Source organism: Garra rufa, chromosome 4 (assembly GCF_049309525.1).
Source record: "Garra rufa chromosome 4, GarRuf1.0, whole genome shotgun sequence".
In the NCBI taxonomy this organism is placed as follows: Eukaryota; Metazoa; Chordata; class Actinopteri; order Cypriniformes; family Cyprinidae; genus Garra; species Garra rufa.
This window is the reverse complement of record NC_133364.1, coordinates 36090359-36108509: the sequence shown is the minus strand read 5'-3', so window position 1 is coordinate 36108509 and position 18151 is coordinate 36090359. Positions and strand designations below refer to the sequence as shown.

General features: G+C 38.9%; 1 protein-coding gene across 1 annotated transcript; it reads left to right on the top strand.

The window, feature by feature from the left end:
* Positions 1 to 6633: 6633 nt before the first annotated feature.
* LOC141332908 (guanylate-binding protein 4-like) lies at positions 6634 to 15760 on the top strand. The gene is made up of 9 exons (XM_073837869.1): positions 6634 to 6823; positions 6898 to 7025; positions 10220 to 10329; positions 11176 to 11366; positions 11579 to 11821; positions 11919 to 12199; positions 14461 to 14673; positions 14776 to 14878; positions 15318 to 15760. The coding sequence occupies exons 1-9, from the start codon at positions 6649 to 6651 to the stop codon at positions 15758 to 15760; spliced, it is 1887 nt and encodes a 628-aa protein (XP_073693970.1). The 5' UTR covers positions 6634 to 6648.
* Positions 15761 to 18151: the final 2391 nt, after the last annotated feature.

Sequence of the window (18151 nt, the reverse complement as noted above, 5' to 3'; positions counted from 1 at the left end):
AATACATACAACCTGCTTCTGTAAAATATTGCTGTAATTTTTACAGCAATTCGTTACAGTGAAGGCTTATCAAATATTTTATTGCCCTGTTAACACCCATTTACACCCAAACATCCATTTACAGTCACAAAACAAACAAACAAAAAATATTCTTGGAATCTTATGTGAAATCTTAAAAAATATACATATTGTATGGAATAGAAAGCTCCTGCAGCAGGTGCATCAGAGTACAAGTTACATGACACATTTTAATTGATTAATATTACACTTTTACTTAAAGCTCACCATCGAGTATTTATATCATATTCTGGTAATAAATTCTGAACAACAATAATCTGGGGTAGTCCATGTGAAAGGGGTACAAAGAAAGATATGATAAAAAAAGGAAAATACAGTAGTTTACTTTACTATTTACAGTACTATAGTGGCTAAATTGTGATTTTTTTACAGTAATGATTTGACTACTGTGATTTCAACTGTAATGCTTGGACTATTGTGATTTTTACGGTCTTACTGTAAACTTTACAATATTCTACTGTAAAAATCTTATACAGTAATGTTACTGTGAAATCTACAGTAAATAACTGTAGATTTCACAGCCATTTTTTACCGTGTGGCTGAAAATATTTTCCAGATTATTATCCTGATCCTCTCCGTCTAGGCGCCCGCGCATCGTTCAAACACATCTCACCAGAAACACGGCATGTTGTAATCTGTGGCGAATGCTGGCAAGAGCCAATGAGCGTTCGGTTTTCCTGCCGTAAAACCTGTAGTTTTCTAGTGCGTCTGTATTTGAAATTGTAAAATGCATTTGAGCGCGGTTTTATGGCTGTTGCTGCTGGACTCGCTGCTTTTGATGGAAATGAGGATCAAGATCGTCAGATAAAGGCTTGAATTTGGGTCTGGTTCTCGCAATCGCATGAATTCCGAAAATATGGATTACAGCGCCCATATCAAATCGTTTAATTTTGTAATTAAGATGCGTGTTTGGTGTATTTTATGGTTCTAGTGTTAGTCACAGCATGTCAGAGAAAACGCCTGTTGTGTCTCACGACTCCCACCACGGCAAACAAAGTTAATTTATATTACATGAATGGTTGAACGATTACAGAAATGTCATTTATTTTAATGGTTTAAAGTAGTGGTTCCCAAGCTTTTTCTGCCGGGCCCCCCTTTTGCAGAACAACAAAAATTCAAGCCCCCCCCCCCCCCCCCCCCACCTCATTTAACCAACTGTTAAATAACTGTTAAAATAACCAATTGATACAGATATAATAATAATACAGTATGTTTATCTCATCAGACTCTATGACCAACAAAGAAAAGTGTGGATAGTGTTTTTAGAGTCCTTATTGTCCTCAGTTCATTTTTCATTCAAAGTCAACTTTATTGTCAATTCTGCCACATGTACAGGACATACAGAGAATTGAAATTGCGTTACTCTCAGACCCATGGTGCATACAAGTACATTAATACAAAAGTAATATTAAATACAAACAGTAACATTAAATACAAAGGTAGAATTAAAAAATATGAATAAATACAAATAAACATATAATATATAAAATGAAAAAATTATATTTCATTTAAAAAATAATTTGAGTGTTTTACTCCCTTCAAAGGAAGGTGTAAAACGGGTGTTTCCAGAAATGTAACAATGAGTGCAATGTATTTACAATGTAATCAAATGTATTTTGTATTTAAATATATTTAATCTTATAGTATTTTTGTATTTGGTATTTAGTATACTTGTTGATACAGGAAATCAGCAGTCTAATAAAGAGGTTGATTGGCAAAAAGTAATTTATGTATTTTGAAATACATTGAAATCTTGAATACTAAAGATTAAATGTATTTAAATACAAAATAATATTTTGTATTTCAAATACATGTTTTTGAAATACTGCCCATGCCTGACTGCAGTTAATAAATTTATTGGACCAGCACCCAGTGTAAGGTTTGTACCACAGCTGACCCAAACTACGTACTGGTGATTACCAAAATCATTTTTAATGTTAATCCACCAGTATGTGTAAGATCTTTAGTCAAAGTAGTGTTTCTAATGCTAAGATATAATAATTTTGGGGATTGAATGGATTCAAAGATAGATTGCACAAAGACTGCATTTGGATGTCAGTAAAGTTAAATTCAGCACATGACACTAATAATACATTTTAAATGTAAAAACATACAATCTACTACACTTTACCGCAGTGTTGCAGTTTTAAATGTTTAAATTTAAGGTTCTTTTCATTCAGCTAGAGGTCATGCTGTGACGTATCGATCTCCTGTTGGTCCCACAGAGTCATGTGATACGAATTCGTTGGTCAGAGTTCACCAAGCTTGAACTTTCAAACGCAGCGAAATGCGAAAATATTTCGCATGGGCTTGCGTTTCCGGTCTAACGCATTCGCATGCGTATGAATGGAAGTCAATGGAACGAAAAGTGCAGTGTGACCGTGCCTTAACAACAAAGACTGTGGAAAAGTGCATTAAAACAATGTCAGCAAGAATGTAAGCTCTTACCAAGGCCAAAGGAGTCATGCAAAAAAAAAAAATAGGCCATATTTATATTTTGTTTTATTAGTTTTTGGTTATTATGTGTGAATAAAGACAATTTAGTCGTTTGTTATTTGCCAAAAAAAAAAGAGACTATACAATTTTTAGTTCTAAAAAGTTTTTGACGTGTGGTCTAATAAGATTGTTAAGCACTGTATATAGCAACATAGTTTTATAAGGATTTAAACGGAAAATAAAACGTACAAACTCACTTGTCTGCCCCTTTTTTGATTGCCAACGGCTTCAGCCTGCAAAGTAAAAGGTGAAAGCGCAAGGCTGACGCTCTGTAGCTAATTCACACATACATAAGTGAGGCATTCTAATTTAAGTTGAAGAGACGGGATTTGCGCGTCGCACCGCACAGCATGCTCCTAGAAACAGGTTGAGTAATGTATAGATGTCAATTGACCTTATGCACGGAGCGTTCTTTAGAACTTCCGCATAAAGATAAGCCAGCTCGTAAACTTCCGCTGAAGCTCATTTTCTATGTGTTACATATTAGGTGGACTCTATTGAGACTCATCTACTGCCTCGTTCTTATCAGAAACTGAGAAAAATTATAATTGCAACATTATAAACAATGTTAGCGGCATGAACATTCAGATTCATATTATTTAACAACATATCATTTAAATGCGGAGCCTGGCAATCCCGTACTCTCTGTATCTGCATAGTTGTACATTTAAATGCTGACAGCTAAACACTATCATAACGTGTTTAAGATAACGTTAACTAGCTAGCGATACTTCTCTTCAAGGACATCTTAATCGTATTCTTGATAATCACTAATTTGCCTTCATAGTCATGAACACATTTTTAAAATCTTGCAATATTTTAAAGCCTTTTTTATTTTCTAACTCTACAGCTGTGAAATAAAATGTACTTCAGGGACTCACTTTTCATTCATAAAAACGGCATCGGGAAAAAAAATGACTTCACGGAAAACGTCTATTTATGGAATTACCCATTTAACCAATAGATGGCAGCAGAGGATTATTTATTGTGAAGCTGACTTTTAAAATCCCTATATATTTTTCAAGACGTCTTGCTTTTCGATTTATTATAAAATTACTAGTATAATAAATTGTAGTACTTTTATATATATATATATATATATATATATAGTATAGCAAGTGCAGAAAGTCATTAAGCTCACACACAAACAGCCAATAAAGATGAATTATTTAAATACTAATATATAGTTCACTACAAATACATTAAATATTGATGGTATAATAATTAAATAATGCACTCAATATGAATCTATATGAATTTGAAATATTTTATAAAATTTAATAACTACATCTTTTAAGTTTTATCTTAAAATTATTTAAATATAAAATTATATTATATATTATATAGAATATTTATTAAAGCTATTTAATAGCCTATATTTAACCAACACAAACTTGCTACTGCTGTAGTTTTGTTACTGTGAAATTAGTCTGAATCATTTAAGCTCTTTTTTTGACATCAGCTTGTCTTTTGTTTGGTCTGGTTATTACCGTCAATCATAGCAATGACTCGCGCATATTTAGCCGATTTACTCGCGTATTTTTTTAAACTGGCATTTGTCATTCTTGAAACGGTATACATGGACATTTGGTCCTCTAAGACAAACAACACTTTTCTTCGATTGTGAATGGATTATGTAGAGAAAATGAACAAAGTGCGCTCATATTACGGCACAGTACAGTTGACCGGAAATGACTTAGCTGGCTTGACTAAACAAGGAAGTAATTCGTGCATATGGTCAATTGAAAGTGCACGGGTTCACGCAGTTCGTGTGAATCTGGCGATAGATCGCGCATCCGCTGACTTAGTACGTTCTGATGAAAGGGTATATATAAGCCATGCCATGGGACGTTCTAAAACGCTTAACGTGGCTTAACGTACGTAAAAAACAACCAGAAACCCCTAAATTTGTGTCAAACCTTACTTGGAACAAACACTAACTACTATCAAAAGAACGAGTCCTTATTCCATAGATAAAGTGAAGAATATCACGTTAAGCGTTTTCTCCCCCATAGAAGCCCATTATAAGGAAACTGCTTAACGTGGTTTAACTTCCCTTAACAGCGACCAGGGAAGACCAAACTTCTGTCAAATTTTACTTATAATAAATACTTTCTGCTGTCAAAAGAACGAGCTCTTATTCAGCATATAAAGAGAATTATATCACGTTAAGCGTCCCCCATAGAAGTCCATAAGGAAACAGCTTAACATGGTTTAACTTTAACAACGACTGGGGAAAACCAAGCTTCTGTCAAATTTTACTTATAATAAATACTTTCTGCGGTCAAAAGAATGAGCTCTTATTCCGCATATAAAGTGAATATATCACATTAAACGTCCCCTATAGATAAGAAAATAACAACGTGGTTTAACGTATCTTAAAACCAAATTTCTAATGTGACATAATAAACACTTGCAGTGTCAGTGTTTATTATATGTAACGTTTGACCAAAATTTGTCTTTTGCCGGTCGTTCAGCTCCATTAAGCCACATTAAAGCGTTTTTTTTAATGGACTTCCCTGGGGGGCGATTACTTTATATGCTGAATAAGAGCTCGTTCTTTTGACAGCAGAAAGTATTTATTATAAGTAGCTAAAATTTGACAGAAGTTTGGTCTTCCCTGGTCGCTGTTGAGATAAGTTAAACCACGTTAAGCTGTTTCCTTATAATGGGCTTCTATGGGTTAGAAAACGCTTAACGTGATATTCTTCACTTTATCTATGGAATAAGGACTCGTTCTTTTGATAGTAGTTAGTGTTTGTTCCAAGTAAGGCTTGACACAAATTTAGGGTTTCCTGGTCGTTTTTTACGTACGTTAAGCCACGTTAAGCGTTTTTCACGTTAAGCGTTTTAGAACGTCCCCATGCCATGGCTAAACACGTCTCACGTTTTACCGGAGAAAATTTATTTGCATCAGACCGTTCAGATCGGATACACTAGCAAACAATGGGTTTGTGTAAATATATTGTTAATAAAACAACTTTCTCCAATATCCTGCCTGTAGTGTTTGTTCTATTGTGTTTTCATTGTCTGGTATTGACTTTCATTTTAAACTGCAAATATATTGCATACAATTAATGCATGCTTGTATGTGTTCTGTTGATAGTTTATAGACTTTCTACTGTTATCAACTGTTTTTCACTTTAATTGGATAGTCCTAAAATATATCTACAAATGCTTAGTTGAGAATGTCTACTAATAGTCTGCTGAATGTAAACTTTAGATTAGTTGACACACAACAGATGCACAACTAATGTTTAGTTAACTATCAACAGATAACAAACTAGTGATTATGATAAAAATGAGATGGTTAAGTAATTATTCATTTGATGTATTTGAGGCTCTTAAGTAAGGATGATATAATATGCTGTTGATCATATGTTGACATGACTGTAGACTATCAACTGACAGATTAATTTTAATAAATTGGTAAACAATTTAGAGGATGGTAACAATCTACAAAAAGTTAGCTGACTATTAGTTAATAACATGTTGCAAAAGACATACTGACAGTCAACATGCATTTTTTGTAAAATCTATAGATTAGAAACTAAAAAGCACCTTATAATCTACACGCAGTTAGTTGAATGTATGTTGCTTGTCTGTTGAAACAATGTTGTTGAATGTCAACTGATGCACTGTTGACATGCTACTAAATGAATACTGATAACTAGTAGAGTGTCAACAGATGGACCATCGAAATAAAGTGTTACCCTAAGTTCAAACTTAAAGAAAAAAATAAGGGGGAAAGGATGTCCAGTAAAGATGACACTATATTTATGAGTTTTCAAAATGCATGATAGGAAACATCACAAATACAGACTTGCTAAAATTTCAATTAATTTTAAGACAATAAGAACTCGTGGAATTGTTAGTTAATACAAATTAAATGTGAATGTATACATGCTGTTTTGCAAGTGATCAAATTGTTATTATGTAAAAAAAGAGAAAAAGGATGTTGGGATGGTGTGGATTTTTTTAATAATGTATGTCTACTGCATATTTTAGAAAGACATACCTTAATACCCGTGTTTAAAATGTGCGTATCGGTTGGCAGATTTGTCTCCAGTGACCATGGATAAACCAGTGTGCCTCATTGACACAGACTCAGATAGGAAGCTGTGTGTGCAGCAGTCAGCGCTGCAGATCCTAGAGCAGATCCAGCAGCCGGTGGTGGTGGTGGCCGTGGTGGGGCTCTACCGGACCGGGAAGTCCTACCTAATGAACCGTCTCGCTGGAAAACAAACAGGTTAGCACTCATTGCAAACATCATACAGTTCAAGTGAATGACATTACATCCACAAAATTTATTGTCATTATCAGGGTTTGCGCTGGGCAGCACAGTTGAGTCCAAGACAAAGGGCATCTGGATGTGGTGTGTGCCCCATCCCACTAAAGCAGGAACCACGCTAGTGCTGCTGGACACAGAGGGACTCGGAGATGTGGATAAGGTGACAAGAAAACTACCAAGAAACACAATTTGCATTACAAGCAGTTTTATGAGTCCAAGAATACTTTCACTTTCAAAGCAGAGATAATACACACAAGTAACAATAAATCCACTGAACAGGGAGATGTAGTTGATGAACCCAAGTGCAGTTTATTGAAACGGTGAAATAATCCAAAATACAAAGATAATCCACACAAACGATAATCCAAACAGTGACTTGACTTGATTTGATACAGACTTGATATAAACAGACTTGACATGACAAGGAACAATAGAAACAGTAGGGCTACTTATATTAAACAAAGCAGGTCACATGACAAGAACCAACAAATGGGAAACAAGGAACAAGACCATAGCAACCAATGAAAACCTGACACAAAGAACTAAGGAACCAATGACAGGAATACATGAGGGCAAGGGAAGCAAGACTAAACAAGGACCTTGGCCTTGACATGAACAAGAATATGAAACCCCAAAACAAAACCCAAAGTCAATAAGTCCAGGAGGGTGGTAGAGCAGGGGCGAAACAGGGCGTCCATGTTGCAGTGATAGACCTGGACCAGGGGGCAATGTCAGACAGTGAAGCACTGGAGGATCTGGGCCATGAAGCAGTGGCAGACAGTGGAGGTCCTGGATCATGGAGCAATGGCAGACAGTGAAGCTCTGGAGGTCCTGGATCATGGAGCAATGGCAGACAGTGAAGCTCTGGAGGATCTGGGCCATGAAGCAATGGCAGACAGTGGAGGTCCTGGATCATGGAGCAATGGCAGACAGTGAAGCTCTGGAGGTCCTGGATCATGGAGCAATGGCAGACAGTGAAGCTCTGGAGGTCCTGGATCATGGACCAATGGCAGACAGTGAAGCTCTGGAGGTCCTGGATCATGGAGCAATGGCAGACAGTGGAGGTCCAGGATCATGGAGCAATGGCAGACAGTGAAGCTCTGGAGGTCCTGGATCATGGAGCAATGGCAGACAGTGAAGCTCTGGAGGATCTGGGCCATGAAGCAATGGCAGACAGTGGAGGTCCTGGATCATGGAGCAATGGCAGACAGTGAAGCTCTGGAGGTCCTGGATCATGGAGCAATGGCAGACAGTGAAGCTCTGGAGGTCCTGGATCATGGAGCAATGGCAGACAGTGAAGCTCTGGAGGTCCATAGAGCAATGGCAGACAGGGAAGCTCTGGAGGTCCTGGATCATGGAGCAATGGCAGACAGTGAAGCTCTGGAGGATCTGGGCCATGAAGCAGTGGCAGACAGTGGAGGTCCTGGATCATGGAGCAATGGCAGACAGTGAAGCTCTGGAGGATCTGGGCCATGAAGCAATGGCAGACAGTGGAGGTCCTGGATCATGGAGCAATGGCAGACAGTGAAGCTCTGGAGGTCCTGGATCATGGAGCAATGGCAGACAGTGAAGCTCTGGAGGTCCTGGATCATGGAGCAATGGCAGACAGTGGAGGCCCTGGATCATGGAGCAATGGCAGACAGTGAAGCTCTGGAGGATCTGGGCCATGAAGCAATGGCAGACAGTGGAGGTCCTGGATCATGGAGCAATGGCAGACAGTGAAGCTCTGGAGGTCCTGGATCATGGAGCAATGGCAGACAGTGAAGCTCTGGAGGTCCTGGATCATGGAGCAATGGCAGACAGTGAAGCTCTGGAGGTCCTGGATCATGGAGCAATGGCAGACAGTGAAGCTCTGGAGGTCCATAGAGCAATGGCAGACAGTGAAGCTCTGGAGGTCCTGGATCATGGAGCAATGGCAGACAGTGAAGCTCTGGAGGATCTGGGCCATGAAGCAGTGGCAGACAGTGGAGGTCCTGGATCATGGAGCAATGGCAGACAGTGAAGCTCTGGAGGATCTGGGCCATGAAGCAATGGCAGACAGTGGAGGTCCTGGATCATGGAGCAATGGCAGACAGTGAAGCTCTGGAGGTCCTGGATCATGGAGCAATGGCAGACAGTGAAGCTCTGGAGGTCCTGGATCATGGAGCAATGGCAGACAGTGGAGGTTCTGGATCATGGAGCAATGGCAGACAGTGAAGCTCTGGAGGATCTGGGCCATGAAGCAGTGGCAGACAGTGGAGGTCCTGGATCATGGAGCAATGGAAGACAGTGAAGCTCTGGAGGTCCTGGATCATGGAGCAATGGCAGACAGTGAAGCTCTGGAGGTCCTGGATCATGGAGCAATGGCAGACAGTGAAGCTCTGGAGGTCCTGGATCATGGAGCAATGGCAGACAGTGAAGCTCTGGAGGTCCTGGATCATGGAGCAATGGCAGACAGTGAGGCTCTGGAGGTCCTGGATCATGGAGCAATGGCAGACAGTGAAGCTCTGGAGGTCCTGGATCATGGAGCAATGGCAGACAGTGAAGCTCTGGAGGACCTGGGCCATGAAGCAGTGGCAGACAGTGGAGGTCCTGGATCATGGAGCAATGGCAGACAGTGAAGCTCTGGAGGTCCTGGATCATGGAGCAATGGCAGACAGTGAAGCTCTAGAGGTCCTGGATCATGGAGCAATGGCAGACAGTGGAGCTCTGGAGGTCCTGGATCATGGAGCAATGGCAGACAGTGGAGCTCTGGAGGACCTGGGCCATGAAGCAGTGGCAGACAGTGGAGGTCCTGGATCATGGAGCAATGGTAGACAGTGAAGCTCTGGAGGTCCTGGATCATGGAGCAGTGGCGGACATGGATCATGGAGCAGAGGTGGTCCTGGACCATGGAGCAATGGCAAACAGTGAAGCTCTGGAGGACCTTTGCCATGGAGCAGTGGCGGACATGGATCATGGAGCAGAGGTGGTCCTGGACCATGGAGCAATGGCAAACAGTGAAGCTCTGGAGGACCTTTGCCATGGAGCAGTGGCGGACATGGATCATGGAGCAGAGGTGGTCCTGGACCATGGAGCAATGGCAAACAGTGAAGCTCTGGAGGACCTGGGCACTAAGGAACCAATGACAGGAATACATGGGGGTAAGGGAAGCAAGACTAAACAAGGACCATGGCTAATTTTAAAATAAAAAACATGAACAAGAACATGAAAACCCAAAACAAAATCAAAACCACATGTTACATTGAACAAGTAAAATGAGTAAATGAATGAAGATGGAGAGATTATGAATAAAAGTCACACTAAGCACACTTATTGGACAAATACAAATTATTGGGTGATGCTGATAATTAAAAATATATTTCTCTCTCACAGGGAGACCCAAAACATGACACCCACATCTTCTGTTTGGCTGTGTTACTCAGCAGCACTCTAGTGTACAACAGTCGAGGGACGATTGACAACAAGGCTGTAATGGATCTGCAGTATCCTTCTGACCATTTATAGATACCTAAATATACTTGTGTCTTTGTGCAGCATTAAAAGTGGTAACAGTTTTTATAAGGCATTGATTACTATGCGTTGACACATTATTTTGTCCCAAATACAATCATTTACATTTGTTTAATTCAAAATGATATGCATTTCAGTAGGTCATACACATACATTTTTATGCACTATCTATCTTAACATTCCTGTATAATAAATAATGTGTCTACGAATTAAGAAATCATTGGCACTTTTTTATTCCATGTGCAACTTCAACTTGATGCAGTGAATAATACAGAATACAGTATGTGCTGGTATGCATCCACACATATCGCAAAACCCAACTCTAAGCCTTGTTGTGTTCACTACATAAGTAGATAGGTAGATACATAAGTGTATATCTGCTGCTCCACTCTTTTTTGATTCTGTGGAGTCGGCGGGAATGCTTACATCAACGGTTCATGAATTATTTCATATTACACTTACATTTTTCATCAAAATTTAAGCGTTTTTTAAAATATATTTATAATACTTAGAACTTAATTCAAATACATTTATTATGCATTTATTAACAATGGACCCCAATTTGTATTCCAGAATTATACAAATAGAAGTGTAAATTCAGTCACACTGTTAGATTATATTCAAAGTAACAACTTAATTACATTATTTATTTAGTTATTTTCATGTCATGTTTTAAGTCTACATGTAATCATAAGTCAAACTGAAAAGTATTGGTGTTGTGAATTTGCTTATCAGCTCATGGAATTACACATTTGTATTGTTAGACTATGCATCATGAGTTGCAGCTGCTTTGTGTTCATGCCTGAACAAACGGTCAGATATGTTACTGAACTAACAGAGTGCATCAAGGTCAAATCATCAGATGAGGATGCTGATGATTCAAGAGAGTTTGTGAAGCTCTTCCCTATTTTCATCTGGGCTGTGAGGGACTTCACACTGAAGCTAAAGATCGAAGACAAAGATGTAACAGAGGATGAGTACCTAGAGTTTGCTCTGAAGCTGAAACATGGTAATTTAAAAATACTGCAAAAGGTTATTTGAAGAGTCTTCATAATCACTAATACAACTAGTTTGTGTTACTGTAATTGTTTTGGTATTCAAGCTTACTATTTCCTATGTCTCAGCATCTTATGTCTGCTAGCTCAACTAGCTACACTCCTACAGTAGACATGTTCTTCTCTAAAATTGAGAGCAGCTAGAAAATGTGCTCATCTTTTCTAGGCACTTCAAGAACTGTGATAGAGTACAACTTTCCCAGGGAGTGCATCCAAAAATACTTTCCTTCCAGGAAGTGCTTCACTTTCCTCTCGCCAACTACCCCGGACAAAATGTCTTGCCTGGAGAGCTTAGATCCTGCTGACCTTTCCTCTGAGTTCCTGAAGGTCATAGATAATTTCTGCAAGTTTGTCTTTCATGACAGCCATGTGAAGAAGCTGAAAGATGGACACACGGTCACTGGAAGAGGTGATTCGAATTTGAAAAGTTTGCATGTGCATACAGAAAACTATCTATCAATACCTTTATCAATAACTCTGTGTTTAATTTCTTTCTTTCTCTGAAGTTCTGGGTCATCTGGCAAAAACGTATGTGGACACCATCTCCAGTGGTTCTGTACCATGTATGGACAACGCTGTGATCGCCATGGCAATGATTGAGAATGAGGCTGCGGTGAAGGAGGGTCTTCAGGTTTACCAAAGTGGAATGAAGAAGCTGAAGGAGTCCTTCCCTCTGAAATTGAAGGATGTGTTCTCAGAACACCAACACTTTAGCAACACAGCAACACAAGCCTTTATGAAGCGTTCCTTCAGGGACACTGATGGGAAGTACCTGAAATCTCTACAGGTAGGCAGTGTCAGTACATTTAGGATGATGGTGAATTATTGACTCAGTAACACCAGCTGATGAAAAAAAAATTTTTTGTTTCTGAACATGCTTAGCACAAAGTTATTAAAGGTGACATAGAATGGAAAACTGTATTTATCTTGGCATAGTTGAATAATAGCAGTTCTGTACATGGACATAACATACCGTGAGTCTCTAACACCATAGTTTCTTCCTTCTTACATAAACCTGGTGTTTGCAAAAGATTCCAATTCCAACATAACAGCGACTATTACGTAAGAGTCACGATCGTTAATAGTTATGCCCCCAACATTTGCATCGCCCAATCATCAGAAGTTCTGCAGCTAGGCTATTGTAAAAAAAAAAATAATAATAATTGGCAGATCACATGAATAAATGTTATGTTCCTGGTTGTGCAGGAGATGTTAAGTGCAGGGATGGGTTTGTGTCTGTACTCAGAAATGCAAGGAAAACAAATAAGACATTCTAATAAAATAAGGCGAGCCACTGAAGGGACACAGTTAGCTTAATGCTAGCGGTAGCCTGTTACATTGTAGTACATAAGATTTCACTTACTACATAAAAAGAGAGATGGCTGCGGGGACGATGGTGAATGATTTACAGATCCTGAGCAGGGCCGTGCACAGACCTTTTGAGGGGCATGTGCTGAAACTGAAAAAAGGGCACCGCCCCCTCAACCCTTCCACGAACCCCTCCACTACAAAAAAAAAAACCAACACAATAATATTCTTATATTATATTTAAGCAGTATTAATATCTTTTATACAGATAATATATACGTATAGAGGGTATCCAGGGCTCGCAAAATCGCTAGCCCGATGTCCCGGGGCTGTTGTGTTTTCCAGTTGGGCTACCAAAATGTTTCACCGGCTGCCCAATGGGCTATCCTAAAATAAAGAGCTTTTGCAGGTCCTTCATGACTCCTCAATTTAGTTGTATCAAATTTAAGGGTATAAGAAAGTTATCAATATGTTAAATAGGATAAGAAAAGTCTTCATTATACTTTTAAGAGGTCTTACAGTTACAGACGAGAATCGCGATAGGGCTGGATTAAACTTCAAAAAGTCAAAATGCGGCACGGATGTCTTTATATGAATGTATCTGAAGGGGACCGACTGTCCTCAGAAACGTGTAGGTGGTATTTTCATTTCATGCCTGATAAACTTCGTTAAAGGATAACTATTGCCAAAATGCAACCTGGGATTTTTTTTTTTTTTACTGTAAATGAGACAAACTTATATCTAAAAGCATAATTACGACAAACAAGCCGTTTTTGAGATTGACCGTGATTTCGTTTTGTGGTCAGTGGCCGGTGAATGGTAGAACTAGGGGCATAACTTTGAGTGCATCAAAATAGATATTTTTACGACACTTAGAAGGCTTGACACACCATGAAACTTTGCTCGAAGTATCGCCTGGGTCTCTACACATGAACTCCAGCATTGAGAACATTGTTTAAATATGTAAAATATGTAGTAAGTACTGCCGCTGTAGTATAACGTTACACAGAGCACATCAAAATGGCAGTTTCAATGACCCGCATAATAGCAGCTCAAGCTCTGTGATTAAATATATACTTTCTTCCATGTGCGAGATACTGAATGAGCCACTCTAGAAAACAGCCATTCAGAGCAGAGCTCATCATTATTATTTATGAACCTTCCAAATAAGGCAATAATAGACCATTGCATTCTAGGGAAAAGTCCTAGGTTGTAAACGGACCTGTAAAACCGTTTCTGGAGAATTTTTGCCCTTTCCTATGCCATATACCTTCTATGTAGATATCAATAAAAAATATTGTATCAATGTATTCTATGGCACCTTTAAGAGATGTTACAGACAGCTGAAATGGCCTCTGATTCATAATAAAATGTCTCAGGTTATGCATGTAATCCCCAAGAGGACACTATGGGTAATGGCTCTGGCCTGACTGGTGTCTGAAGCTGGAGTCTAAATGCTTGGCATTGGCTGTTGAAAGCTGTTGAAAGGGCACGTGTAGAACATGTGATCCATTTATTGTCTGAAGGATGTATGCCCAGAAATACCTGAACCATGGCAAGGGAACACAGTGTACTGTCCCTCTTTTAAGGTAAACATGGTTACATGCATAACCCGAGACATTCCCTTTCGAATGGGAACTTGCACTTGCATTTAAGTCAGATTATGTGAGTGATAGCACATCATCAGCGTTCAGCAGCTCGTATACCTTTCTGCTACTGATTTGCTACATTATGTTTTAGGAAAATATCGAGAAACTCTGTGATGAATACCTGTGCCAAAACGAGCAAGATTCAAAGAGAAGATGTGAGGATCTCCTGTCATCCCTCTCTGCACCAGTGATGGAAAAGCTTGAGCAGGGCTCCTATACCAAACCTGGTGGCTATGATCTCTTCTGCAATGATCTGGAGGACATTGGGAAGAAATATAACAGCCAGACCAATAAAGAAGTCAAGGTTATGCCCTTATTCACGACATCACAAGACATGACCACTCCCATCATTATCATTTTTTCCACATTATATTATATTTCTTTCTGTACATGTGTATGTCAATAGGCTGAAGAGGTCCTAGAGGAGTTCCTGAAGCAGAAGTCTGTGGATTCTAAATCCATTCGGCAGGCTGACAAGAAACTGAATGAGAAGGAGAAAAAGATTAACGGTAAGAATTTTAAGTAATAAAATACCAATGTCCCTGTTTGTCAAATCCTACTAGGTTCTTTGTAAAAAAAATTGTGCTTTAAGGTTTAGGTACTTGTGAGAGTGTGTGTTTCTGCACATGAAGGACTCAGAGACATGGACAGGGTGATGTAACTGCCAAACACAGCTACAAGTAGCACCAAATGTTAGAAGCAGATTCAAGGGTCCAGGAATAGTTTAACTTTCAGAGCACAAATAATCTTATTCAGACAACATCTTTAGTCCAGGGTTTAGGTTCCAGAGGGGTTACTTATGCTACTATTATTGTGAATAAGAACCAATACTTGTAAATTTACAGTTTTAAATTAAAATACAACCCTTAAATATATCATGATTTGTGTGTTTTCTCTGTCTTTAAAGCATCTGTTTTCTTTTTTCTCTTTTTGCCAATAAATGAGCAGAGGAAAAAGAGAAAGCCGTCCTTCTGAAGCAGGAAATTAAAGCTAAAGAGGAGAAGCAGCGACAACTAGAAGAGAAGATGGAAACAGAGAAACAGAGTAATGAAGAGAGGATGAGGCAGATAAAGGAGAAGATGGAAGAAGAGATTAGGCTTCAGAAAGAGGAGACTGAGCGTGCCATGGAGAGTAAACTGAGGGAGCAGGCTAATCTGCTGGAGAAGGGCTTTAAAAACAAGGCAGAGATGATGAGCAAAGAGACTGAAGAGTTCAAGAGACGGAGCGCTGAAGCTGAAACTAACAGAGCTAAAGAGTTGGCACTGATGTTAGAAAACTCCAACAAGAGACATGAGGAAACCATGGCTATGATGATGGAGCAGCACAGAGAACAGATGAAGGCCATACAGCAAATGAATGAACGCCCTTTACCTCCTTGTTGCATCTCATGAAATGCCTTGATTCTGTGATCATTAAATTCATCAGGAAATTATAAATTTCACTTGAAAAGCTTGTCTGCACTATGGCTTTTATCCATTATTATAACATGTTTATTTGATATTGATAATTAATTCTAAAATAATTTCTTAATGTGTTATTACTAATTTATAACTCATCTCTCTGGAATGCTTGATTCTGACTGGTCAGTCGCACCATCCAGTGGTTTGTGATCGCTTGATAACAACTGGTAAAACTAATAATACACCTCTGGGTACCTGAAACATGTTCTTTGTAGCATACGACAACAAACACAGGCACTGTCGACTTCATAAAGGCATCAACCTAAACTGCATTGAATATCTAAAATCTGTTCATTTCACTCGTCCTGTCAGATTTGTAGTTTTAAAAAAGTATTTAATTTACTTTAAAATGGCAAAAAAACAAAATTATGTAAACTGAAATGTGAGATTAAGGTTGTAACAGTATGAGATTTTCACGGTATGATAATCGTCTCGGAAAATATAACAGTTCCACAGTTTTACAGTATTAAACAATCGTTCTTATCAGTAATAATGACTCTTTAAGTCTAATTAGTTTAATTAATTCATTATTATAAAGAATAATATTACTGTTATTATTACTTTTAAAGTGCTCCTATGCTATTTTAAAGGTTGTTATTATTGTTTTATGAGTCTCCTAAAACGATTTTACATTTATCCAATGTAAAAAAAACACTTCAGTTTTCTCCAAAAATAGATTAAATTTTACCTAATTTCTAAATGATTTGCAAAATGACTCGTGCAAAGCAGTTCGAAGAATCAGTCTCTCTAAACCCCTCATTTCCATGAGCCCTCACTGCTGTGATTGGTCTGACGGCGCAGTCCTTTATAATTGGTCTACCGCGGCACGTACAGCGCGTGTAGGAAACAAAAAAAGCCCATAACTGAATGCCAGCCCTGGAAACTTGTCAATACGTAGAAAAGATGGTAAATCCAATATAAGTTTAAGTGTACCTTACCAATTCGAACAGGAGTCTGATGATGAAACGGTTGAAGTGGCTGACTGACAAGAAACTGACACTGTGTCTACCATGGATATATATATACGTAGATGCCTCATTAGCAACTGTTTCTATGGGCCGTTATACGTAAGCCATATTGCAGTGATCAACTTGACCTTATTCACCCATGGATCTATGTCGAAATGCCACAGTTCTGCACAGCCATTGGTCTGCGAACCTACAGTATGATGAATGACGTCAAGTTGATCTTTCCAATATGGCGGACGCATCTACGTGCTTGGAGCGGTCCAATGGGGTATCTAAGTATATATTTCTATGGTGTCTACACCGGATGCGAGCAGTGTGGCGCAACAAAATACAATAGAACCTATAATGCTGTCTACACTGGATGCGACACGGCGTGAACAGGCAAATCCCTGACAATAAACTGCGGCCGCATTCTATTTACGATGTGCTCACACAAAGTTCAAATGATTTGCAACGGTCGATTTTTCTGTCTCTTTCGGTGTAGACACGGTGTGATTCGCAAGCACCACTGGAGAATACTTTAAGTAGTTAGCACTGGCTACCGTGGAAAGTGCTGGCAATTTGCTTATGTAAGCGAACTGGACACACCTCCATGTTGTAAACTTCAACATTATACAAGGCATTACCCAGCTAACTATTTTTGGTTCGTTTGGGAACGTTATTTTTTTGGTTCCCAGAACGTTTCAGGAACGTTCCTTATTGGTTAGCCAGGAAAGTTTTCTTTACGTAAATAGAACATTCCCTATAGGTTAGAAGAACGTTCTGGGAACCTACTGGGAATATTCCCGCAACGTTCTAAGAACATTCTCAGAACTTCCCAGTAAGGGAACGTTCTATTTACGTAAAGAAAACTTTCCTGGCTAACCAATAGGGAACCTTCTATTTATGTTCCTAGAAGGTTCCCTTAAAGTTCTCTGATGGTTCCTAACCTCTTCCCTTAGGTACTGCTTCTGCACGTCCCGGAGTAAGCGGCATGGAAGGCGGACGGATGTGGATCTCAATTATCACTGCTACACATCATGTCTTGTTTTAAACTATTGTTTAATCATTACAGATAATCAGAGCACATTTAACCATCATAATGAGCGTTAAATGAGACTGAATTATCCTATACTATTTCGTTAATGTAAGATGTAGAAGTACCATACCATAAAACAACCCAGATTTTGTTTATTAAAGCACCAAATAACATGACTTCAACAAAATATTCGATTTAAAAAATGTGTATTTTATTTTTACAGACATTAAAAACAAATAACATCTATTTGACTTTAGCTAGGATAACACTACATTGGTTTCTTACCACTGAATTAACGATGATGTGCTTCCCTCTTTGTGTCAGTTCTCTTCTATT